The sequence below is a fragment of the Lactuca serriola genome, chromosome 5 (genome assembly GCF_051521515.1).
Source record: "Lactuca serriola cultivar US96UC23 chromosome 5, Lser_US96UC23_V15, whole genome shotgun sequence".
Lineage (NCBI taxonomy): Eukaryota > Viridiplantae > Streptophyta > Magnoliopsida > Asterales > Asteraceae > Lactuca > Lactuca serriola.
The window spans coordinates 165,425,358-165,452,351 of NC_136412.1; the positions used below are offsets into that span (position 1 = coordinate 165,425,358).

The 26,994-nt window shown below is 39.5% G+C and overlaps 1 protein-coding gene and 1 non-coding gene across 2 annotated transcripts; both read right to left on the bottom strand.

Annotated features, from left to right (window-relative positions):
• Positions 1 to 4,650: 4,650 nt before the first annotated feature.
• Positions 4,651 to 4,757, bottom strand: LOC145056188 (small nucleolar RNA R71). The gene has a single exon (XR_013685719.1). It is a non-coding gene; the product is annotated as a small nucleolar RNA R71 (small nucleolar RNA).
• Positions 4,758 to 24,625: 19,868 nt separating this feature from the next.
• On the bottom strand, positions 24,626 to 26,134 carry LOC145053223 (large ribosomal subunit protein eL6-like). The gene is made up of 4 exons (XM_079001222.1): positions 25,761 to 26,134; positions 25,556 to 25,662; positions 25,186 to 25,367; positions 24,626 to 24,913 (listed from the first exon to the last, which is right to left on the bottom strand). Exons 1-4 carry the CDS (start codon positions 26,015 to 26,017, stop codon positions 24,758 to 24,760), a joined length of 702 nt encoding a protein of 233 aa, XP_078857348.1. The 5' UTR covers positions 26,018 to 26,134; the 3' UTR covers positions 24,626 to 24,757.
• Between the last annotated feature and the right edge of the window lie 860 nt (positions 26,135 to 26,994).

Consider the following 26,994-nt stretch of genomic DNA (forward strand, 5'->3'; position numbering starts at 1 on the left):
AGAGAGTGGACCAGGGGGATTGAAGGCCCGGTGCGGGTGGACCAATCACACTGTAGACTCGATGTACATGGCTAGATTCGGAGGGTGGACCAGGTGGACTGAAGGCTCGGTGTGGGCGGACCAGTCACACAATAGACCCAATGTGCATGGCTATTCTATTTGTGATATGTTATGAGTATGTTTATGCGTGGTTAGTATTTTGGGGGTAACTCACTAAGCTTTCGGGCTTATAGTTCAGTGTATTGTTTCAGGTACTTCAGGAGATCGTGGCAAGGCGAAGGCGTGATCGTACCACTCCTCGTACTTCATGATTTTACGATTTGGTTCTAGGGATACTCTGATGTTTAAACTCTTTTGAAAACAAGTTGTAATAACTTAATGGTTTTTGAATGAATTAAAATGTTTTAATTTGGCTCAAATTTTATGGGTGTTACAGTTATACTAGGTACATAACAACAAGTGTTCAAAATACTATTAAGGCCATTTGGAAGCAAAAGATGATATTGCCTTATGGCTCTAACAGCTACTCGAGTGCCATTGCCAACATGAAGTTTCAAATCGCCATTTCTTAGTTCTCTAACATTCTTTAGTCCCTGCAAATCATTGCAGATGTTAGTACCACTTCCAATACCGAATACCCAAGAATGAGTACGAAATTCATGTAATTCAATCACATATATACCTGAGGTGCCAACCTGGTTGGCCTTGATCTTCTTAAGTTCCTCTAGGTATTTGGGACGGTTGCGCTTCTAGTGTCCCTTTTCATTGTAGTGAAAGCAATTAGAGTCAGCAACATTCTTTGTTTTAGGAGTTGGGTTAGTAGAAGGAGGCTTCCCTTTACCCTTTCCCTTGCCCTTGCCTTTCTTGGCAACTTTGCCTTTCCCCTTACCGGTATTATTACCGGTTTTCTTCTTGGATATTTGACCCTCACGGATCATCAAAACTTGAATCTTCCCAGATTTCTTGATGTTTGCCTCAACATTTTTTAGCATGTTATGAAGCTCATTGATGCTCCTCTCCCAATCATTCATTGTGAATTTCATCACAAATTGGTTGAATGACTTAGGCAATGAGGCTAGGATCACATCGGTCGCTAGATCATCCCCAAATGGGAATCCAAGGTGGGCAAGTTGCTCAACATAATCTTTCATTTTGAGTACATGTGCACTCACAGAAGATCCCTCAGCCATCTTGCAACCAACAAAAGCATTCAAGGTTAATCAAAGCATGGACACCAACTTAGGAAGAAAACACAAGCAATCTCCCATACACTAGGCCATTTCGGCCATGATGACTTGGAAGAGACAAAAATTGTCTCCAACTTTATTAACCATGGTATAGTAAGTCTTTAACTTAATCATGGTTAACCAAAGGGTCCAAAACTTTGTACATGACTTATTATATGATACCATATCATATAATGGCTAGTTTCTAGTTTCTTTTATTATTAGTTTCATAAAACAATAATTATTCTCTAATTAATTACAAGAGTTGAATTTATTTATTAATATCAAATATATAATAAATATTCAATAAGTACCAACTTGATTAAGGTGTGACCCTATAGGATCATATGTTATTAGCAACATCACTCAATAATGATTCTTGGGCATATAGATCCAACAGTATCCCCCATGGGAATGTTTACATTTATCCACCTTATAATAAAAGCTTGGATGGATGAGAAAAAAATTGTTACATGGTTTTCTTCGAAAGCCATGGGTTCCATTAGTAGCCATAGAAATTCCGAGTACTCCAATGAATTTCTAAGAAAGTCACAATCTATAATATTAAAATAAACAAAGTTAGTGTTATTTTCTTGTCTATTTATTTATTGACAGTTGAAGAAAAAAGTTGTGAAAAATAAAACAAAAGTGAAAATGAAAAAATAGTTCCAAAAAATAGTGTGAAACAATAAATTTAGTTATATTTTTAGGATAATTATTATATATAGTATTTTATTTTTAAAGTTGAGTCACTTGTACTTTGGCAATAACTTTTGAAACGAAATGGGGTAAATTAAAGGGCATAGATGGTAGGAATGCAAAAATTAATGTTGTTCAAAATAAGTGGGGAACGTTTATGAGGATTGTGAGTATTTAGGGCTTGGGAAGTTCTTAGGATTTCTTTACACAAATATATGCATTAAGGTGAAATGTAATTAGTGAGTTCAAGTTGGATTGTTTTGTATGATATAGGTAATCAATGTTTTGATGTGTTGTATTGAAAATAATAAGTTTTGTATGGGGACAATCAAACGGAAAGTGTGGGGTATTTTTATATTGCTATAATTAACTACGTATTCTAAGCAATATTTAAGTACATTTAGCTATATTTTGGGTATTATTAAGATATTTGGTGCTTATTATGTTTAAAATCCAATTTGTAGCCAAAATGACATTCTTGAAGGAAAATGAGCTAATTTGACAAGAAGGAAACTTGGAAGTTAGAAGCATAAATTAATAGGGAGAAAAGAGAAGGAAAACACGCAAAAAGAAAATGCCACGCCTTGGTCACATATATATCACGACTTGGTGATATGGAACCTTCCTGATGATATGCGTAAAGGCTTGGAGCATACCGAATAAAACTATTTCCCATGCTGTGGATGTCTATTCTCCACGACGGGGAGACTAATTTTAAGGCAACTATGTATATCGGACGTTAGGTCAACTTTTTGAAGAAGCTATTGATACCTAGAACTAGGACGATCAAATACTTCTTAGAAACCCTAAGAAATCAGAATTTGACTAGAGATACAACATTGAAGATATCTAAAGGATAAGAACATCATTATTCATTCAGTTTGCTAGTTTACATTATGTCTAATCTAGTTAACTTCGTTTTTATGTGTTTCTTTGTTGTGGTTATAGGCTAATACCCTTATCTTTCATACAGTGTAGATGAACTCTAATACTATCTGTTAATTTCACTATTTCTGGATTTAATTAGGTTGGTTTAACTTGTGTTTGATAGATCGATAATCCTAGCATGTTAAGGTTCTAATCTTTATTGTTTTTCATGCGAGTTGTGTCTAGCTAGATGATAACTCTTATGGCATGAACCTGATATATAATTGTTTATGAATAATGAATTCCTAGATCTAGTGATTAAATAAATCGTAGAATTAGGTGGTAAAAGTTAGTATCTGTGATTGTGTTAGAGAGCATGATTGACTCATAATATGTGGTTGGTTTGCTAGTCTTGATCATTGATAGGTAATCAATAGATTTATCATTCATAGTCCAAATAATCTTTAAAATCAATTTATTCTCCAACTTGTGTTTGATCATTGCATAGTAGTTCACGAATTGGTAAATTCTATGAATCATAACAAGATAACTAATAACTTGATAATATGGTAAGCAAGATATTTAATCCATTAGAAATCAACAATAGGGAGGGGTGATTCGAAATTGAACGAAAGTAATCTCTAATCTTGAATTATAATCATTTTCTATTTGCTTTCTTAGTTTAAAGTCTTAGTAGTTGTTTAATTGCTAATTGCTCGATTTAAGTTGTTGGTCTTGCAAAATCAAAAAAAAAAAAAAAAAAAAAAAAAAAAAAAAAAAAAAACAATTTACTGTCTTTTCTTTAATTTAGTTAGTATCAATTATTTTCTTTTTAGAATTTTCATTCCATGTGTTCGACACCCAACTTACTTTACTATACTACTGCGCGACTAGATACACTACCTATTTGTCTTTTAGTTGGTTAAGTTAGTTAGGTTTATAAATTTAAAACTATTAAGTGAAATTAAAACACAATAAGTTTTTTGCTCAGTTGTTGGGGAATGGTTTGAGTTTTACTGAAAGTTATTTCCATTAGTTAATGAATCCTTTTTTGTGGGTTAAAATCTGCAAAAAGTTAATTTTCTATTTTTCTACGATATCAGTAACCATGACGTGGCCATTACCTTGCCACAACGTGGAAACTACAGGGTAATAGTTTTTAGTTTTTGTCCGTTTTACGCATGTTTCCTTGTTTTGTTTCATTAGTTCATGACTATAGGATCCTCCTCAAAGATTGTGCCCGTTTCAACAATCCGAAATCCAAATTTCACAAGCAAAGAAAGGATTAAAAGGTAGAAGGGTTCAATTTAGACAAAAATGACACCAAAGAAAAAGCAAGTAATCCAGAAGTCAAAAAGATCTTTACTTTCGATGGTATCTCACCTTTTAAGAAACCTAACAAGAAAGAGAGCGGCTATGACCCAAAAACTGAAAGCGAAACCGAAGAGGAAAATGAACGCAAACCGTATAACGAAATGTCGAACATTACTACCATGACAATGAAGGAGTACAACCGGAGAATGCAAGAAGATAAAGGGTCCAATCTCATGCAACCTGAATTCTAGTTGCGATGAACTTTGAGCTTAAGGGAAACGTCCTTAACATGCTGAAGGATATTCCATTTTTCGGGAAAGACCATGAGGATGCTTACAAGCACATCGATGATGTTCTTGAGATCATCGATTACTTCAACATCTCTAATGTGATGAAAGATATAGTGATGTTACGACTTCTTCTGGTCACACTAAAGAACGGGCCCACAACATGGTTACAATCACTACCACTACGAGCGATCACAACATAGGCCAACTTAAGAACATAATTTATTCAACAATTTAGCCTACACTGGAAGACTACCAAATTGAAGAAGAATATCCAAAACTTTCAACAACTCGGTGGAGAGTCGCTATATGAAGCTTGGGAACGCTACGAAGGGATGTTACAAATTTTCCCTCAACATGATTTGAATGTGCAACAAGAAATCTCTACCTTTTACTGGATGTTGATAATATTTGTTATGTGATCTAAGCCCTTGGTTTGTGTTTTGGAGCCAAAGGGTAAAATGGGAAAAGTTATATGTTAGGCTTCTTGCATGGATTATGGTTTTTAGTTCGATATGTGTTAAGCCAAAATTAACTAGACAGAATTATGGGGCCCGTCAATACCTTTCGTGGATATAAAGATTGCCAAAAACGGAGTTGAAATGAAGAAGCTATGGTTGTTTGAAGTTGAGGTGGATTTGGGTAAAAACCGTCGCCACGAACTAAGCCCACGGTGTAGCAGTCGCCACAGCACGACAATTAGTCAGGCCCAAGCCCATGATTTTTAGGATTTTCAATCTATCAGCACAAGGTTCCGACTTTTTGGCCATTTTATTAGCATTTATCACCTCTAGAACCCTAACCTCTACCTTAAGATTTGAGCTTCTCCTCTCTCCTCTCTTTTCTTTTGGGTGCTTTTTATGATATTTTGATGAACTTAAAGATCAAGAAGGCTCTTTTGGTTGCAATTAATGATGCTTCAAGTTTAAATTCATCAAAGACAATACATTTCTGGACTATTGTAAGTATAAAGTTCCAATCTTGCTATCTAGTTCTTTAGATCTTGTCATTTGGGATTTTTGGCACTTTTTGTCCATTTTATGGGTGATCTTAGAGTTGAGTGGAGTCCAACATCTTTTGATTAGTTTGGAATGATTCTTGGACCTCGTGGACTAGGAAAGTTATGATCTTTTGTCTTCCCTTTTTACCATACAACTTATCTTGGTCCTTTATGTGGTGTATTAAAGTTTAGATCTTGAAAGAGTGACATTATTATGGATAAAATTGGAAACTTTATCCATCTTGACATCTTGCTGACTCAGATATGAAGGTTGAAGACTTGGATGTAAAGGATTGAGTTAAGAAATATGCATTTTTGGGTCCCTTTGAGACTTAAAGTCTACATATTGATGGTTTGGACCTTCCTAATGGATAAAGTTAGAAACTTTATCCATTAAGACGTTGGAAAGGATCAGATCTGAGCTTTAGAGCTCCTAAAATCGGAATAAAATGGATTAAGCTCGTTTGAGCTGTTCAGACCAATCCCCAGGCCATGGCCTTAGGCTGCCACGGCATGGCGACTGGGGAACCATCAACTGTTTTGGCATTTTGTGCCAACTATGTGGCCAGGGAAAGCCATGATGTGCAGGGCTGATATCAGCAATTTTGACCTTAGCTTTGACCATTGACTTTTTGACCGGTTTGACTTTTGGTCAAACTTGGGTAAAATTGAGTATTTGACTAAGGATTTGTCTCGTTTTGGTTTTTAGGAAGCTTGGTTTGAATGTGTTCTTGTTGAGGTAGCTGTTGAGTTTATGTTGAGTAGTTCAGGTGAGTCTCTTCACTATACCAATGGGTCGAAGGCACCAATGTCGGCCCACCGGATTATGTTTGTAAGATGATCGTGGTCTTTGTGATTATTGTTGATATGTATGTATGTGCTTGTTTTCTTTGTGACTCTTGCATGTGTATGTTTTTTATATACGTATCATTTTGGGTAGGGCACGTATGCAATTTGGGTGAAGCCCGTTTATATGTGTGTTGTATGTGGTATTTTGGGGGAACTCACTAAGCTTTGTGCTTACGGTTTTGTGTTTAAATGGTTTCAGGTAATTTTGGTTCCAAATGTAAGGGTCCGGCTTGATCGTATTGCATCCCCTGTAGATTTATTTCGCATTGTCTGTTTACGATTTACTCTAATGTTTTGAGAATACTTTTACTCTGGTTTTCTTTTAGAAAAACTGAATGAATGGTTTTGACTTAATTAAATGAAATTTTTACTCAGTATTTTTGGGACGTTATACTGATTCACTTAACACTTGAGCATGAACACACTATTTCTAAGATTAGCTAGCACCTGTAACTTTTCTTTATGATTTAATATAAGTTCTAAGGCAGGTGAGTTTATCACCTCCCAATTTTTTATGTCGGATATCCGAAAGGATTAAGGGCTTTCTTGTATATCATCATGTTTTCTCTTTGATTCTACTTAGTTGTGATTGTTTAATCGATTACAATACCTTTTGCACACTTCTTTGATTGTTAATCTATTTACATATCGAGTTATCAAGATATTTTGTGGTATCGTGATATTTTTTTTGAGTACTTTACAAACATATTACATATAATCACTTGATAATAATTTTAATAGTATTTGTGTCCTATTTACCTAACATACACTTATTTACCGTTTGAAACGAACCAATTATGCTCTACAGTTTTCAAAACATCGTTATATTCTTCCCCGTATCTTGGGCATTCCCAAGACCTTCGGCATATTTTAAGTTCTTTACCACTCTAATTCTCAGTATCATAATTTCAACATCGCACCACACTTACTAATATGGATACAAAATTAGGTTGTTAATTTTTGACTAAAACAGATTGTATATGTAACACCCCGAGTTCAGAAGTGCAAGTTCAGGGTTCTTAGTGTAAATAAGGAAGGTCGACTCGGCGAGTCGATGGATAGACTCGGCGAGTCGAGTCGCGGTTCTGGTCACATGTTAAGTAACCAACTCGGCAAGTCGGAGGCTGGACTCGGCAAGTTGGTGCTGAAGGGAGAAAACCCTAATCCGGGGATTGTGCCCTATATAAAGCACATTATAACCACCTTAAACCTCTTGGCTACCCATTTGAGATCCAAAAACCCTCATCTCGTGTGTGTGACTCCATTGATGAAGAATTAGAGCTTGGAAGAGAAATTGGTGTAAAAAGCGTAGGGATTTGGAGACCATCATCAAGGGGCTTGAGTAGATCTGGATCTACTTCTATTTGGGCACATTTCAGGGGTAAGGAACCTCCTCCTTAAGCTATTTCATTATTGATTCATGAATGGTGGTTGATTTGGGATTCATTACCTTGTTTGGGAGCTATCTTGAGTTTGAGGCTTAGATCTGAAGTTGCTACTTCAGATCTAAACTTGTGATGGCCCAAAAGATCCTAAAGTTCCTGTCTAAGAGTCATTGGTGAAGCCCTTTGTCTTGAACCCTAGCCCTAGAAGTGTTTTGGGCTTATATCTCCTTGCTTTCATGTAAAGTTTGCAACTTTGTGTGAGGGTTAGGCTGTAGAAGAATGGATCTATGGTTTTGAGTCCCTACATGGCTTGAAAAGCCTCTGCTTGGAATGAGAACTGAAGAGAATCGGCGAGTCACATGGGTGCACTCGACGAGTTGTATGAATATGTGCATGGACTTGGCGAGTTTGTTGATGATTGACTTGGACTCGGCGAGTCTGGTCGTGGAACCCTAGCCTTCTCTGGTTAACCCGTGTCTCGGTGAGTTGAGCAGGATGGGACTCGAAGATTGTTGGACTCAATGAGTCTTGGAGTGACTCGGTGAGTTGAGTCGTGATTGCGAGTTTCTGAGTATAAGGACTCGACGAGTCAACGTGTTGACTCGGCGAGTAGGGTCAACCAGGAAGGTTGAATTTGGCTAAGGACTTTGACTTTGACCAAGGGTTAACCAGTTGACTTTCAGGGGTATTTTGGTAATTATTGGTATTTATTGTATTTGGTTATTTGGTAAGGTTCAATGTTGGAGTTCGTGTCGGTTATCGGAGCAGCGTGATCTTATTCTTCAGTCGGCAGTTGCAGGTGAGTTATCATCACTATATCAACAGAGTCTAAGGCACCAAGGTCGGCCCTTTATCGGATTGAAATTCGGGTATTGTTGTTATGTTATTGCTTTGCTATGTTTGCATCCTGGTAGTTAGGATGGTATATGTTAGAGACCCGGTTAAGGTCGGTATCCTGGTATATAGGATGATGCTATGTTAGAGACCTGGTTAAGGTCGGTATCCTGATATATAGGATGATGCTATGTTAGTGACCGGTTAGGTCGGTATCCTGGTTAGGATGTAGCTATGTTGTGTGATATGCTGGATCGGTTTGATTAGTTGTGAGATGTTATATGATTATATGTTTATGTGCAGATGGTTGTTGGACTGAGGTTGGGTTGAGGCGGGTCCTGCTTTGTGCTGTAGGCCAACATACCTAGGGCGGACCGGTTAAACCAAAGGCACGGCGAGCGGTCCGGATAGGCTGAAGGCCCCAAGAGGGCGGACCATACGTGCCGAGGCTCGGAGAGTGGACCAGATAGACTAAAGGCCCAGTGCAGGCGGACCAGTCATACTGTTGACTCGGGAGTGGACCAGGTGGACTGAAGGCCCGGTGCGGGCGGACCAGTCACACTGTAGACTCGATATGCATGGTTGTTCTGTTTATGATATGATATGATATGATATGATATATGTGTGGTATTGTGGTTGGCATTTTGGGGTAACTCACTAAGCTTTCGGGCTTACAGTTTCAGTGTATTGTTTCAGGTACCTCAGGAGACCGTGGCAAGGCGAAGGCGTGATCGTACCGCTCCTCAGTTTTATGTCGATGTTTTTGGGATACTCTAATAATATATGAACTGAAAACCTTTTTGTAATAACTTAATGAATATGGGTTGTTTTTGAAAGTTTAAATTGGTTGTAACTTTTCATGGTGTTACAAGTTGGTATCAGAGCCTTGGCTTGAGTGAATTGGAGGAACATTCGTGTAATCCAGTCTCAAATCAAGGAGGGATTTTCAAAATGGTTTTCAAAAGGTTTTTCTTTCGAAATAGGTAAAGGAGGATGTGGAGGGTATGATCAGTCGGAGCCAGTAAGTAGACCTCAAAATGACATACAAGTTATTTGATTATGTGATATGTTAGAACAGCATGCCATTACTAGGCTAGGGATCTTCAGGAATTGCATGATAGAATTGTCTGATTATATGATGCCTGCTAGCCTAGGGTTTCCTTGGTATGAAATTGACATCATTACTGTAGTTATTTAGTGTATGCATCATGGTTATACATAATTAAGATCTTATAGCCTGAGAATGTTTGATTTGGCCTTATGTTCTGTTCTTGTATGATTGGGGGCTTAGGGTAGGATTGAATATTCGAAAGTCTATATGGTCCAGCGTTATGTGTGACTAGCATACACTAGTGCTACAGGGTTGGTGGAAGTTTCATGGAGGGGAGGGTTACTTGAGACCGGTAGGTCGGTTATGGGATAGTGGTGCTCCTCTAGGAGTGGGGATCGAGTGTTCGTTATGCATATGCTTTTGTTAGGGTGTTGTGGTGATACTTGATACAAATATGGATAGGTGTGGAAGGTAGTATGGTCCTGTACTATTGAAAGCACAGGACCTATACGCGTATCAAGGAAGCACGACCCCTAGGTTTTGTTGGGAGCTAGTCCTCGGGGTTATTATGTGGAATGCCTAATATCTTGTGGCGTATTTTTCAGTATGGCGATTACGAGACGTCTCGGGGCAGGATCCGGTTCGGGATCGGGATCAGGAGAGGGTGGTCAGGAGGGATCAGTACCATCCGAGGTCATTGGTCAGATGAGTACGGATGATTTGGATGCCAGGATTCGTGAGATCCTGCATGATGAGGTTGTTGCTATATTATGGGCTGAGTTGCCAGATATCTTGTGGCATATTTTTCAGTATGGCGATTACGAGACGTCTCGGGGCAGGATCCGGTTCGGGATCGAGATCAGGAGAGGGTGGTCAGGAGGGATCAGTACCACCCGAGGTCATTGGTCAGATGAGTACGGATGAGTTGGATTCCAGGATTCGTGAGATCCTGCATGATGAGGTTGTTGCTATGTTCCGGGCTAAGTTTTCGGATATTTTGTGGCGTATTTTTCAGTATGGCGATTACGAGACGTCTCGGGGCAAGATCCAGTTCGGGATCGGGATCAGGAGAGGGTGGTCAGGAGGGATCAGTACCACCCGAGGTCATTTTCAAATGAGTACGGATGAGTTTGATGTCAGGATTCGTGAGATCCTACATGATGAGGTTGTTGCTATGTTCCAGGCTGAGTTGTCGGAGATGTTCGGGTCGATCAAGACCGCCATGGTTGAGTACTTTGATGAGGGCTATGCAGCTCTTGCGGAGGTGACTGTCGCGGCAGCTACAGTTGCTGTATCAGCAGTAGGGGGAGGAGCCGGTCGAGGTTTTCAGTATCGGGACTTCGATAATACGAAGCCCCCTAGTTTCAACGGAGTTCAGGATCCGATTGTTGCTATGAGATGGTTGTCGCACGTGGAGGGGTGTTTCTTCACGTGTTCATGCCCAGCGGATCAGAGAGTGAGGTGTGCTCTGAAACTTTTGAGGCTCGGGGCGAATGATTGGTGGAGGTTGACTACGGGATCTTATTCGGATGCGCAGCGGGCTGCGGTTACATGGGATCGGTTCTGGGAGATGTTCAGTACCCGTTATGTTCCACGGGTTGAGAGGGAGAGATTGGCTAAGGAGTTCTTGGAACTGAAGCAGGATTCGGAGTCGGTGACGGAGATCACCAGGATGTTCACTGAGAGGGCGATGTTTTGCCCTGAGTTTGCTTTAGAGCAGGCTCAGATGTCCCGATATCTGGGTATGCTCAAGAGGGATATCAGGCAGTTTGTGTCCACATAGAGGTGCGAGACCTTACTGGAGTTGTAGGAGGCCGCTCGGCGGCGTGAGTTGGAGATTAGGTTGCAGTTGAGAGAGCAGAGGCAGGCCCCAGCGCAATCGCAGCCGGCGCCGAAACGGTCCAAGACCGTTGATTCCAGGTTGGGAAGTCAGAGCAGCCGCACTTGTGGGAAGTGCGGGAAGGGTCATACCGGAGTTTGTAGTTTCGGTGGTGCGTGCCACAAATGCAGGAGAGAGGGGCATTATGCGATGGATTGTCGACAGTCAACCCCGGTTCAGGATTTGAGGATTTGTTATCATTTCCATCAGGTCGGTCACTTGAGGGACAACTATCCACAGCTCGTTTCCAGACCTGTGCAGGTTTCAGCACCGACCACTTTGAGGACTACTAGCGGGGGCCAAGGTGGAGCAGAGTCTCCAAGGGCTCAGGGTCGAGCTTTTCAGCTTACTGCCGAGGAGGTCAGGGCAGATCCAGATGCAGTTGCGGGTATGTTTCCATTTTGCTATCTTGTTATCTTGTGGTTATTGTGAAGTATTGTATATCAGCTAGTCTCGTTCACATGATTCATGGTATTGTATTCGTTCATCCTTTCGCTGGGTTTATCGTATGATTGAGGGTTTTGGTATTAGGAGTCTTAGTTGGTTATCATCCATGGGGATTGTTGGTGGGGAATTAGGCTTTTTTTCGTCTGGATGTCGGGTATAGCATTTGCAATTTGAGGAGTGTCCAGCTGAGGGTCGAGCTCCCTTAGAGTTCGAGATGTGCGATGTCGGGATGTGATTTCGCGAAGGTTGCTCGTTTTAGAGGAAATCAGCTCATGGATAAGGGGAATATGTTGAGGAAGGTTGTTTAAGTGATGTCGTTTGGGTCACCGGTGGTTGGAAGTCAGTGATCTAAGTGGGGAGAATTGGAAAATTCTCAGGAGGATCGACAAGTATTTGAGGTTGATTAGCTATTTGGGATTCAGCAGTGTTTCAGTCAGCCAAGAGTGTCGGCTGGTATTAGTAAGTGGTAGTCAAATGGGCCGCGGTACAAACCAAGGTTTTCAATAAAGGTGATTGGTTGTGTGAGGCCTAGGATTAGGCCGGGATTTGAGTATATAGAATGGAATTAGAGTTCGGAACCCCTAGGGGGGCTAGAACAGTACGTACGAGAGAGATTCCCAGGAAGGATAGTTCGGGATGATGTATGATAGTTTGAGCGGTCCGGGAAGACTAAAGGCCAATGGGCGTACCAGTCAGGCCGAAGGCTCGGAGAACGGTCCAGACAGGCTGAAGGCCCTGGAGGGCGGTCCAGACATGCTGAAGGTTCTGAGAGTGGTCCAGATTGGCTGAAGGCCTGGTAAGGTGGTCCAGTCATGCTGAAGACTCTGTAAGTGCTGATAGATCTGTATGCGGAAGGTGATTTGAGTATGTTGTTATGCAGTAGCAAGCAGTGGGTCTGGCCCCGGGTATTGATCATGTTAGTGGAAGGCAGTGCATGGACCCGAGAGTCCTTGCAAGCAGATTCAGAGCATGTGCGATGCATGGAGTAGCGGTTACTCTACAAAGGATAGTGTAGAGTGGGGTGTGAGCACCGTGGCACTTGTCTGAAGTGGCAAGGTTGGTAAGTAGATTTCCTTGGATAAGGAAAGGGAAAGGTGTGTAACTCCGGGAGGGAGTGTTGGTTCACGGAAGTGAAAGCAGTAGAGAGAATGGATGATTGAGAGTAATTCAATTATGGTTGTTGAGCACCGTGATTGTGCCAGTGGTATGGAAGCACATCCGGATTGGGTGTCTATTGAAATTGCGGAAGAATTTCCGGTGAAATAGAACCAAAGGAGTTCAGAAGGGATGCAAGGATGGAGCCTTGGATTTCCGGTATGATTGTGATCAGGAGGTTATGTATGTAGCAGTAATTCATCCTGGGGATGTTTGGAGGTATCATCAGTGTGTCGGGTTTTTCCAGCCCGAGGATGTTAGAGCAGCTTCAGCATGTGTATGTGATTGCCAAGGAGAGCTCATGGGAGTTGCTCAGGAGCTGAAGGATGTGTCATCCAGTCAGCACGGGAAGAAAAGAGTTGGATTCGGAAAGGAAGTGGGATAAGTCCCAACAGTAAATTCGATAAGTTATGACAAGCGAGGAAAAGGATAGCAATTGGTACCGGGCCAGGACCTGGTGGTTCAGGGTGATATCTAGTTGGTAAGAGACAAGTGATTATGTGATTTGGAATGATGGAAGTACCATCGGGTGATCATTGGTGGATAAGTGTTGTTATTAGAGAAAGAAGTTGGTAGTCGGCTTGAAGCAGATGTCATGACTCTGTGAGAAAGAGTTGGACTTTATAGAGGTTTGATAGCAGCGTTTGGAGGAACCTGCGTCGGTTGAGACCAGGAGCTGTATTGTGGGAGTATCATCTGGGATGTGTTGTTGCAGGCTTCGAGGACGAAGCCTAATTTAAGTGGGGGAGAATTGTAACACCCCGAGTTCAGAAGTGCAAGTTCAGGGTTCTTAGTGTAAATAACGAAGGTCGACTCGGCGAGTTGATGGATAGACTCGGCGAGTCGAGTCGCGGTTCTAGTCACATGTTAAGTAACCAACTCGGCGAGTCGGAGGCTGGACTCGGCGAGTTGGTGTTGAAGGGAGAAAACCCTAATCTGGGGATTGTGCCCTATATAAAGCACATTATAACCACCTTCAGCCTCTTGGCTACCCATTAGAGATCCAGAAACCCTCATCTCGTGTGTGTGACTCCATTGATGAAGAATTAGAGCTTGGAAGAGAAATTGGTGTAAGAAGCTTGGGGATTTGGACACCATCATCAAGGGGCTTGAGTAGATCTAGAATCTACTTCTGTTTGGGCACATTTCAAGGGTAAGGAACCTCCTCCTTAAGCTATTTCATTATTGATTCATGAATGGTGGTTGATTTGGGATTTATTAGCTTGTTTGGGAGCTATCTCGAGTTTGAGGCATAGATCTGAAGTTGCTACTTCAGATTTAGACTTGTGATGGCCCAAAAGATCCTAAAGTTCCTGTCTAAGAGTCATTGGTGAAGCCCTTTGTCTTGAACCCTAGTCCTAGAAGTGTTTTGGGCTTATATCTACTTGCTTTCACGTAAAGTTTGCAACTTTATGTGAGGGTTAGGTTGTAGAGGAATGGATCTATGGTTTGGAGTCCCTGCATGGCTTTAAAAGCCTCTGTTTGGAATGAGAACTGAAGAGACTCGGCGAGTTGGAAGAACAACTCGGCGAGTTTGTTGATGATTGCCTTGGACTCGACGAGTCTGTTCTTGGACTCGGCGAGTCTGGTCGTGGAACCCTAGCCTTCTCTGGTTAACTCGTGTCTCGGTGAGTTGAGGGACAACTCAGTGAGTTGAGCAGGATGGGACTCGAAGATTGTTGGACTTGACGAGTCTTGGGGTGACTCGGCAAGTTGAGTCGTGATTGGGAGTTTCTGAGTATAAGGACTCGGCGAGTAAGGTCAACCAGGAAGGTTGACTTTGGTTGAGGACTTTGACTTTGACCAAGGGTTGACCAGTTGACTTCCAGGGGTATTTTGGTAATTATTGGTATTTATTGGATTTGGTTATTTGGTAAGGTTCAGTGGTGGAGTTCGTGTCGGTGGTCGGAGCAGCGTGATCTTATTCTTCAGTCGGCAGTTGCAGGTGATTTATCCTCACTATATCGATAGGGTCTAAGGCACCAAGGTCGGCTCTTTATCGGATTGAAATCTAGGTATTGGTGTTATGTTATTGCTTTGCTATGTTTGCATCCTGGTAGTTAGGATGGTATATGTTAGAGACCTAGTTAAGGTCAGTATCCTGGTATATAGGATGATGCTATGTTAGAGACCTGGTTAAGGTCGGTATCCTGGTATATAGGATGATGCTATGTTAGAGACCTGGTTAAGGTCGGTATCCTGGTATATAGGATGATGCTATGCTAGTGACCGGTTAGGTCGGTATCCTGGTTAGGATGTAGCTATGTTGTGTGATATGTTGGATCGGTTTGATTAGTTGTGAGATGTTATATGATTATATGTTATGTGCACATGGTTGTTGGACTGGGGTTGGGTTGAGGCGGGTCCTGCATTGTGTTGTAGGCCAACATACCTAGGGCGGACCGGATAAACCGAAGGCCCGGCGAGCAGTCCGGATAGGCTGAAGGCCCCAAGAGGGCAGACCAGACGTGTCAAGGCTTGGAGAGTGGACCAGATAGACTGAAGGCCCGGTGCGGGCGGACCAGTCATACTGTAGACTCGGGAGTGGACCAGGTGGACTGAAGGCCCGGTGCGGGCGGACCAGTCACACTTTAGACTCGATATGCATGGTTGTTCTGTTTATGATATGATATGATATATGCGTGGTATTGTGGTTGGTATTTTGGGGTAACTCACTAAGCTTTTGGGCTTACAGTTTTAGTGTATTGTTTCAGGTACCTCAGGAGACCATGGCAAGGCGAAGGCGTGATCGTACCGCTCCTCAGTTTTATGTCGATTTTTCTGGGACACTCTGATAACAAATGAACTGAAAACCTTTTTGTAATAACTTAATGAATATGTGTTGTTTTTGAAAGTTTAAATTGGTTGTAAATTTTCACTGTGTTACAGTATGTTGCCCGAGGAGCTTTTGTAATGCTTTGAATTCTTAGATCGATGAAGTTTTATATTTTTGGATTAATAGAATGAGTCTTATAGATATGAAGTCCTATCATCAATAAACAGTAAGTAAATCTTTAATTAAGATTTAAGAATGGAATTTTAGGTTTTTATAAGACGAGAAATGAATTTATGAATTGGGGAATATCTTGAAAGTTATTTCTTAAGAAGAAGAGTAATGAACTTAGATAAGTCTGAAATCATACTCTTGGTCCTACCTCATAAAGTAGGTTCAAAGAATGTTTTTAGGAGCAAAAGATGAGAGAATGTTGGATGATAAGACATTGGCGAAAAATAAATTTTAGATCAAAGATTTTGGTTACTAATGAAATATACTTTCAAAGGGTGATTCATGGTCAAAATATTGTAATGAATAAATCATCTTTAAGTTAGAAACATAGTGTATAAGAATCCATGCTTGAATGTTTAAAGTAATTGTTTGATTTTTAAAGATATGTTTAAGAAAATATATTTCAATAAAAATGTGCTCAATATAAAAAAAATTGATGCAAAATGAAAGATTTGAGCAACAAATATTCGCTAAAGAATGTGGCGTAATTTTGAAAGAGTAAAGATCAGGACTATGAGCTTGTGATAAGTTCAAGGAAGCTTAAAAGTAATTTTAAAAAAATCTTGAGACTTATAGAAGTTATAAGAATTGTGTACCTTATATCTGGTATCTTGGGATGAAATCTTAGAATGATATCTTAGGATGATATCTTGAGTCACAGTGATTTCGTTTGTTATCTTGAGATTCATGTCTTAACATAATATCTTAGATACTTTGTTTAATATCTTAGGATGCCTCCGTTGTTTTAAATCTTTGGTTTTGATCTTAGATCCAGATATCTCTGACTTAATTAACATGATCATGTTCTCACCAATTGACAACATAAAAATGTTGCAAATCTTGGGATAACCTCGTCCGAGGGTTGTTCCCTTGGGATTTGCCACATCCTTGGGATATTCCCTTAGCTTGAGTTTAGAATGTTAATGTTAAATGTGTGGATATAAGTTCCCGACTATAGGATATGTTGGTTTCATTCTATTGAATTTTACTTAAGTTCTAGTAAATAGTTAGTAATATGGAGGTTGTCTGTTACTAAAGCTTAAGTCAATCCCCATATCCTTTTACTATCACTAGAAATCGTGCATCCAAGAGAGGTGTTTAAACCTAATCTCATAGAAAGACCTAAGCCATTAAACCTTAGAAGGTATCTTGGATACCTTAGATCATAGGAGGGGTGATCAGCCCCTAAAGGGTGGGTGTTAGCTTGTCTAACACCCCTCCGATGCTTAAGTCTGTATCAGGAATAAGAATGTATAATTGATAAATGAAATGAGCAAGGAAAACATAACTAAGTATCTTAGACCAAGATCTTGATCTAGGCAAAATAGTTTTTAAGATGTATAGCTTTTCAGGATCTTGGTAACACTTGACCATCCAGGGTAGAAAGCCAGTATGCCCCCTTTCCGACCTCTAAAGCTATAGGGTAAGGATCTTCCCATTTTGAAGAAAGTTTCCATGCATTATATCCAGCTGTATTTTCCAATACTTTTCTAAGGACAAGATCCCCTACCAGGAATTTTCTAATTCTAATATTCTTGTTGTAAGATTTGGCAATTTTTTACTGATATGCGGTTGTCTGTTGACAAGATCCCTAAGTTCGTTCACTTTGTGAAGATCTTCAGCTAGGATCTTTCCATTTTCCTCTTGGTTATGGAATCTTGTCCTAGCCGTGAGGATCATAACTTTTGGGGGAATCACATGCTCAGATCCAAATACCAAAGAATATAGTGTTTTCCCTATGGAATTCTTGGTTGAGGTCCTATCTAAAGTGGTATGAAATTGAGATAAAAATCTTGAATACATTCAATAGTTTATGTGCCTTATATAGGCAGATTACACAAAGGAAATAAGCTTATTTACAGGAGATGACATAGGAGCTAATCTAGGGATTTGATAGCACATGTAAATATCTTTTGAAATATACACTATAAATATAAATGGGTTATGTTGACCTGGTGGATCCGGTATCCTTAATACGCCCCCGCAAGATGGAGGATCCGTCGGATACACCAATCTTGGATCGATTTCGCAGGAATGGTGCTCGTGATAGAGGTTTTGTTAGCATATCAGCAAGTTGATCATGCGAGTTGATATGAAGAACTCGGAGAAGGCCACTACAGACTTGTTCCCGAACAAAATGATAGTCCAGAGCTACATGCTTCATTCGTGAGTGATAGACTGGATTTGCACATAAATACATAGCACCGGTGTTATCATAAAATAAGGCTGGTGTTTGTGTGGCTGGTATTCCCAATTCTTTTAGTAAGTTCTTTAACCAAAGGATTTCAGCAGAGGCATTGGCTAAGGCCTTGTACTCAGCTTCGGTGGAGGAACGACAGACCGAATTTTTCCTGGTAGACCTCCAGGAGACTATGTTTGTACCAAGATATAAAATATATGCAGTAGTAGATCTACCCGCATCATGAACACCACCCCAATCGGAATCAGAGAAGGCCGAGAGAGTGAGAGGAGAGTTACGGTTTAGGAATAGGCCATAATGAATGGTTCCTTTAAGGTATCAAAGAATACATTTGAGTGATTGCTAATGAGATTGTCGAGGAGCATGCATGAATTGAGAGAGTTTGTTGATGGCAAAGGAGATATATGGGCAGGTAAATGCTAAGTATTGAAGAGAACCGACAAGCTTACGGTAAGGAGTGACATCAACAGTAGGTGATGAGTCAGTAGCAGACAAAGGATCAGTGGCACTAAGAGGGGTAGTTACATCTTTGGCACCATCCATGTGAAATTGATTAAGTACATCTTGAATATGACAATGATGAGATAGGAAGAGGCCTAAAGTTGTGGGAATAACTTCAACACCTAGGAAATGATGGAGGATGCCAAGATCTTTTAATGAAAATTTGGTGCTTAAGGCATTGATGAAGTGATTTAGAAATATGGAATTATTTCCTGTAAGAACAATATCATCTACATACACCATAAAGTAACAGGTGATATTATGGTGTTTGTAGATGAACAGAGAGGCATCTGCTAATGACTTTTGAAAGCCAATCTGAAGAAGGAAAGTGGTGAGCTCTGTGTACCAAGCTCTAGTAGCTTGTTTTAGACCGTAGATGGATTTTTTGAGCTTGCATATGTGGTGAGGGAATTGGGGATGAGCATACCCCGAAGGTTGCGTCATAAAGACGTCTTCATGAAGGGTTCCTTGAAGAAAGGAATTGTTGATGTCCAGTTGTCGTAATGCCCAATTTTTTGATAAGGCGATGGATAGAATGGTACGAATGGTGACAGGTTTGGTGACAGGACTGAAGGTATCGAAGTAGTCTTTTCCATATTTCTGGAGAAAGCCTTTAGCAACGAGACGTTCTTTGTATTTGTCAATGGAGCCATCAGGTTTTCTTTTAACACGGAATACCCACTTGCAACCAATAGGAGTTTGAGATGTGGGAGGTACAAGTTCCCAGGTTTGGTTTTGAAGAAGGTCATTGAATTCTGAGTCCATGGCATTACACCATTTGGGGTCTCTTAGAGCTTGGTTATGGGTGGATGGCTCAAGTATTGGTGGAATCGGGTGAAGGGTGGTGGAATTGATAAAATTAGAATTGAAATATTTGGGGTTGCGTTTACGAGTACGTCGGGGAGGTAAGGTAGTGGTTTGGGATATTGGGGAGTTTAGTTGAGAGGTGGGTGAGATGTGATGATAGGTGAAGGGGAAGAAGATGGTGATGATGGAGTAGTGGAGTTATGGGAGTTATAGGGTAAAGAGGAAGAAGACGATGGGGATAGTGAGGAGGGTGACGTGTGTGGCATCGGTGTAGGAGAAGTTGGTAGAGAAGTATTTGGCGTAGTAATGATAGGTGCAGTGGGATAAGTAGTATATGTCTTTCAAATGGTGGTGGGAAGTGGGTCTTGGTCTGGATCAAAATGAATACATGGTTTTGGGAGGAATTCGGTAGCTGTAGGGAGAGGTAATGGGGTGGAATTGATAGTAGGGTAAGAGAAAATATGTTCCACAAATTCAACATGTCGTGAATGGTAAAGACGATGGGAGACCGGGTCGTAGCATTTATAGGCTGATTTAGAGGAGGAGTATCCAAGAAAAATACACTTGGTGGAGTGTGGGTGAAGTTTGGTGGAGGCATAAGCACGCAACCACGGGTAACATAGACAACCGAACGATTTTAGTCTTTTGTAACCTGGTGGAGCATTGTATAGTTGCTGGTATGGAGATTGAAAATCAAGAATAGGTGTAGGTAGACGATTGATAAGGTGAATTGTTGTTTGAAAAGCATGGGACCAGAAGGTAAGAGGTAATTGGGCATGATGTAAGAGGGAAAGACCTGTTTCAACAATGTGTCTGTGTCGTCTTTCAGCCACTCCATTCTGTTCAGGAGTGTGTGGAGGAGTGGTGAAATGAGATATCCCATGTTCTTGTAAGTAAGAAGTAAGGGAAATATATTCTCCTCCATTATCTGTGAATAAGGCGACAAGGGGAGTGTTATAGTATATTTCAACTAAAGTTTTAAATTGAGGAAATAATATGGAAATATCAAATTTTCGTTTCATAGGATAAATCCATGTGTATTTGGAATAAAAATCTACAAAGATGACATAATAGGCGTAGCCATCATTTGATTTATGAACTAGACCCAAACATCTGAATATATAAGTTCTAGTGGTTTGGAGACTTTAAAAGAATTGACACCAAAGGGCATTTTATGACTTTTATTCATGGAACAAGCATCACAATGAAACGAAACATCAGACATTTTATTGTAATCAAGTCCTAAACTTTTAATAAGAATCTTGAGAACTTTTATTGACGGATAACCAAGCTTGTGGTGCCAAAATAGAAGTGATCTGGTGGATGCTGTGATGGAATTTATTTGTGGAAGATTGCGAAGAGAATGAATGGCAGAATAGTAAATGTCATTGATGTTCACTCCCCGCATGAGATACGCCCCCGTGTGTAAGTCCTTAACCAAGAAATGATTGGGAAAAATTCAACAGAAACATTGTTAGACTTGCATAGTTTTGCAACAGAAACAAGATTATTGCGTAATTGAGGGGCAAATAAAACATTTTGCAAGTTTAAGGAACGAGATTGAGTGGAAAGTGTGGTGTTTCCAACGTGAGATATAGAAAGGCTTTTACCGTTTCCTAATACAATCTCATCAGGCCCGTCGTACTCCGATATGGTGTGTAACGATGAAGGATTGGAGGCAACATGCTGAGATGCGCCACTATCAAACATCCATGGTGGTGTTGGTGAGCTTGGTCGAGCCGAAGAAATGTTAACAGTCGGGTTTGTTGGTGATGTCATGGAAAGTGTGATATTATTTTCTTTAAGAAAACGTGCTAGCTTCCTGCATTCTTTAGTATCATGACCTGGAATATGACAATATTGACAAAAAGTGGGGTTTCGATTACTTCGCTGGGGAAAGCTATTTCCACTTTGTTGTCCTTGATAACGGCTGGGTCTTGATCCAGAGTTGCTGGACCTGTTTGTGTAACGAGGGTCATTGTTATATCTGGGAGTGTAGCGATTTGAGTGGCTTTTTGATCGACCTCTCATGATCCACAAGTTTATCAAACAGATCAGGAAAAGTAATTGGGTGTCACTAAATTTTAAGGCAGCAGAGATATGAGTGTAATCGTCGCCAAGTTGCCCTAATATGTGAACAATTGGGTCTTCTTCATCTATCGGACTTTGTGCTAAAGCAAGTTCATCAGCAATGGTCTTCATCTCGTGAAGAAATTCAGAAATCGGTCATGCACTTTTTGGATTATTAGCTAGTCTCGATTTTAAGGAGATTATTCGATACCTGGAAGCACTCGCGTAGCTGTCGGTCAAATGCTTGAAGGCTTGACGAGAGGTCTCTGCAGAAGAGACAATAGGTTGAATCGTGTCGGAGCAAATTCCAAGTAGAGCACCGAGAAGGATCTGATCTTGGCGAAACCATGGAAGATAAGCGGGATTAGGCTTTGTGATATCAGTAGGTAGAAATTTTGATAGGGCCTCAACAGAACCATCGATATAGCTGTCTAGGCCAAGACCGATTAGAGTAGCTAGGACCTGTTTTCTCCAAACTAGGAAATTGTTGGAGGTAAGTTTAATCGGAAAATGGGTATGTGCAGTGACTTCAACAATGATGGACATGGTGATCTAAAGAAGAAGAAGAAGAAGAAGAAGAAACAGAAGGGGTTTGGATCGAAGGAAACTCAGTGGAGCTATTTGAAGCTCTGATACCATAAAGAGGTATGAAATTGAGATGAAAAGCTTGAATACATTCAATAATTTACGTGCCTTATATAGGCATATTACACAAAGGAAATAAGCTTATTTACAGGAGATGACATGGGAGCTAATCTAGGGATTTGACATCACATGTAAATATCTTTTGAAATATACACTATAAATATAAATGGGTTATGTTGACCTGGTGGATCGGATATCCTTAATACTATCTACCTAAAGGACCAATGGTAGTTCTTCAGCCTGTCTTCCTTTTCTTATTGTAACTCTTTTCTTTAGGTTATTGATTATGATCTTGTTGCTTGACATCTGTCATTGCATACAATTTGATGAAAGACCAAAGGTAGTTTCCATAACATAATTAACAACAAACAAATGTATTGTGTTAGGAAATGTTTTAAAACCCGGGTCGACCCAGCCGGTTGAACAGGTTGGACCGTGACCCGGTGTAGAAGGCGGGTCAATTGAGACCGGTTTTTTGTAAAAATACAAACCGGATCGAACCGGCCGGGTTTCCCCTAAACCGCGGTTCGACCGCTTATGTCGAACCGGTTAAAACCGGATTGACCCGTTTTAATAGGGTTTGGATAGTTGGATACAAGTATCGAACGCCAAAACAACGAGCCGTTTGCGGTTTCTTTAATGTTTTTCAATGTTTAAACTTTGTGGACCTCAAATTATTGGTTTTATATGTTTATGGATTATGCATGAAAATAAAAATATAGAAAAATAGAAAAAGATCATAAACCGGGTTGACCCGACGGTTCAACCGGTTGAACCGTGAATCGGTCATCACACCGGGTCAACTAAAAACCCGGGTTTTAAAACATTGGTGTTAGGAGACGTGCTATTAACAAAACTAAGAAAATATTTAACATCACTATCTTCAATAATTTGTAAAACTATCTTTTATCTATGAGTTAGAAAAGACAGATGTAGGGATGTTATTCGGGTCGGAACCGAACTGAACCGACCTAACCCGAACCTGAATAACCCGAAAACCGAATAAGGGTCATTGCATGAATCGAAAACCGAACCGATTAACCAATACAGGTTCGGTTCGGTTCGGGCATTAATCGGTTCGGTTTGGTTATTCCCCAAATAATATTTATAAAATAATAACATGTACAAGATGGTTAAGGACCTAATATAACCGGAATATACCGTATTAGGATTCTATAACCCAAATAATTGAATAACAATGTACTTTTATACATCAACTTAAAACATTCAAAGACTAATATAACACAATAACACATTGAAAGAATACCATCTACATAATAGATTAACATAATAAAAATTAATTTCTTACTTGAGTTTTTTGAGTTAGAGCCTAATTTTTCATGACTAGACAAAATAGGAATTTGTGACTCCTTAGAGACAATAGAAATGGTCGATTTTTGATAGTCTGAAAAAAGAGGAATGATCGAAAAAAAGTGATTTCGAGTTTGGAAATAGTTGAAAATATTGGTCGATTTTGAAACGACGAGAACAAGTGTAGGGTTTTTTTTCCTGTTATGAACGACGAGGACAAAAGTGTAAATCGTGATTTTGATTTCTGTCGATAAGAGAAATGGGACGAGAAATGTTTATTCGGGTCGGGTATTTAGAACCGAATAAGCTATTATGTTGGTAACCTGAGAACCAAATAAGCATAATATAGATACCCGAAACCCAAATCGAATTGTTTATTTGTGTCTAATTCGGTTTGGTTCGGTTCGGTTCGGTTCGGGTTTCCAGGCCAAATTCTCATCCCGAGACAGATGTATTTGATTAGTATGTATTTGGACTTTGAAGCAACTAACGTAATCAACCCATAAAAGTTGATATCAGTACCCCAAAACATATGTAATCAAGAACAATATACTGTAATGATATGTCGATTCACTCGTATGGACCACAACTATAAATATGCACTCTAAAACTTGATTTTACAAACAGTTTTTTTCACGAAAACTATTTGCATGCAGGCAGACAAATTTTCTCAAAACGGAACAATGCAATAGAAATACACTAATAATAATATTAAACACTCTGGAATACAATCCGAACAGAAATCCAGATGGCACTTTTTATTCAGGAATATTCACAAATTCCAAAGGTCATATTACATCTAACTACGAAACAAGTTTTAATACTCAAAGAAGCTATATTTCGAAGTCATTTTCTAAATTTAAAAAAGAAAAAGGTCATGGTTATCAAAACCTCAATTATACTAGTTAATTTAATAAAAAAAAACAACTTAATTACATAGTTAGCAACTTAGCATTAAAATATATCTCTATCTAAGACTCTAAAAAAAAATCGTAATCTTTCTGTATTTTCTTTAACTTTATAAATATTAAATAAGTCATCAAGTATAGTTCCAAAACCCCATGACCCAAATAAACAACAAGACACCATCATGCAAAATCTCAAATTTAATAATAATATCACGACAACAAAAAAATAAAACTACCAATTCAAAGATGAACTCAAACAAAAGAAACTCGACGCTAATAAATGTGTTGAAATGCATATCATCATATCATCTAAAATTAAAATACAAGCTCATGTGGTTTCATTCCTGCCTTGAGAGAAAATCTTGCACCCAAATAACTCTTCAATTCAGGAACACCCTCAATTGATTTGATCAAAGCGGCGTCTACTGTTTTTTGATCATCTTTTTTCTCTTGTGGCAGCTGGCTCTTCTCCTATATAAATTTCAAATTCAAACCAATAAATCAAAATTAGAACATTATTATCCGAAAAATCATTAATAAATAAACATAGGATAATGACCATGCTATTCATGTAATATATAGCAATGTACATTAAAACTGATTTGTACTTAGTCCTGTTAATCTAGGCGTCTCATTAATTTTATGATTCTATGTCTATATACTTATTAGGGTATTTTGGATGATATACTTTTCATCAAAAAGATAAGAATTTTTATTGCAAAAAAACAGAAAATTTCAATTACCTCTTTTTCAGCTTCAAAGAACTCTCCTTCACCCTTCTTATTCTTCTTCTCGACTTTCTTGGAGAAATACTTGTCATCAAACTTCTCAGCGTTTACTCCATTAATGTCGACCTTGGTTGAAGTGGCAATTACGTATGACTGGTTCACCCTTCTCAATGGAACACCATTAATCTTGAATGGACCTGAAAAGCCCTAGACTGTTTAGCGATCAAAGCTCTAAAGACTTTGCTAAAAAAACAAAATTTAAGAAGGATAATAAAATCTATATGTCGAATTTGAAGCAATACAGTCATAAACTCATCAAATCAAAGCTACACTTAATTTGTTATTGATTAACAACCAATATACAAACAGAAAACGAAAACCTCACCGGTGACGAGAAGCAATCCAGATGTAAGTTGTTTCAAGAACACAACTCTCTTCCCCTTGAACCTTCCAGCCAATATAATCAAAACAGTTCCTGGAGTGATACTAGCTCTACATAACATGAAAAGCATACATCAAATCAAAACGAACACGCATTAAATTTGAAAAAACAATCGATAAAAGCTACAAAGGATTTCATGTGTATCAACCTGAGCTTAGTGGGCCTAGCTTTGCGCTTGTTAACAAGGGGTTTCTTGACATCGTCGGCAGGGTAAAACTTCGGCGGCTTGACAGCGACGGGGGCGTCAGCGGGCTTCTTCTCGTGGGTAGGGAATTTGCCGCCGTTTTTGGCCTTGATGGCCCAGAGTCCCCTCTTGTGGTACATCTGGGAGCGGGAGTATTTCCCTACACCCCTGATGAGATCTGGGTTCCGGCATGTATGGGGAGTTCTCTGCTTTGGCGCCATTGATGGATGACCTTCTGATGCTTCGCTTGCTCCGGCGGTGTGGAAATGAGGCGACGAAGAAGAAGGGGTTTGGAAGAAAATTGGTGATTCTAATACTTTTGCAGAAACCCTACTTGGTGTTCTTTGGGCTTTCTCTTCTTTTCGGATTGGACAAGTCCTAGTTGAGCTTATTTGTTGGCCCGTTTTATTTTTTTCTAAGTACATGTACATCCCATTTGATCAAGATAATGGAGATTATTTTAATAAACTTTATTTAATTATAAACAAATGCTTTAGGTATATTTTAAAGGAAATTAATTAAGCTAATAATTATACATGAACTATTTAAATGAAATAACTATCTTTTTCAAGTTTCTAAAAAATGACCATTTAGTCTGGAATACAATATTTTGGAGTAGTTAAGGTCATTGTGGAGTTTACGGTAGTTGGCGGAAGATTCGTCTGGAATCAAACAGTCGTACATTTCAAACTAGAAAACTTCATTATGGATCTATTATATGGAATGTGCAGGCATTCTGGAGTAATGTTCTTGAGTGTTATTTGTCATTGTTGTTGCATAAAACAAAATAGAGCTTTAGTACTAAAAAAAATAAGTTTGTATAAGCAGTTATTTAAAGTACATGTTTGTAGTGGAGGACAATTGGCATGAATTGATGGATATATGCAATATATTGGTCCAAACTACACATTTTGGTGTAGAGTTAAGTAGTGATATCAACATTATGGACTAATTATGTTGGTAACTTCAAAGTCCATGTTACATACTAATCACCGTCTAACTTTTCATTAGTTTACCTATGATAAAGTTTTAAAGAAAACTAACTTAATCCCTTCCTTGTTAAACATACAAAAACCATTACTCCATGTTTCATAACTAAAGGGTCCTACGTAGCCTCAACTAAGAAGTTATACCCTCACCCATTTTTCAATTTTTTTTCGTGTGTTTCATCATTTTCTCCGAGTCGTAATGCTCCAAA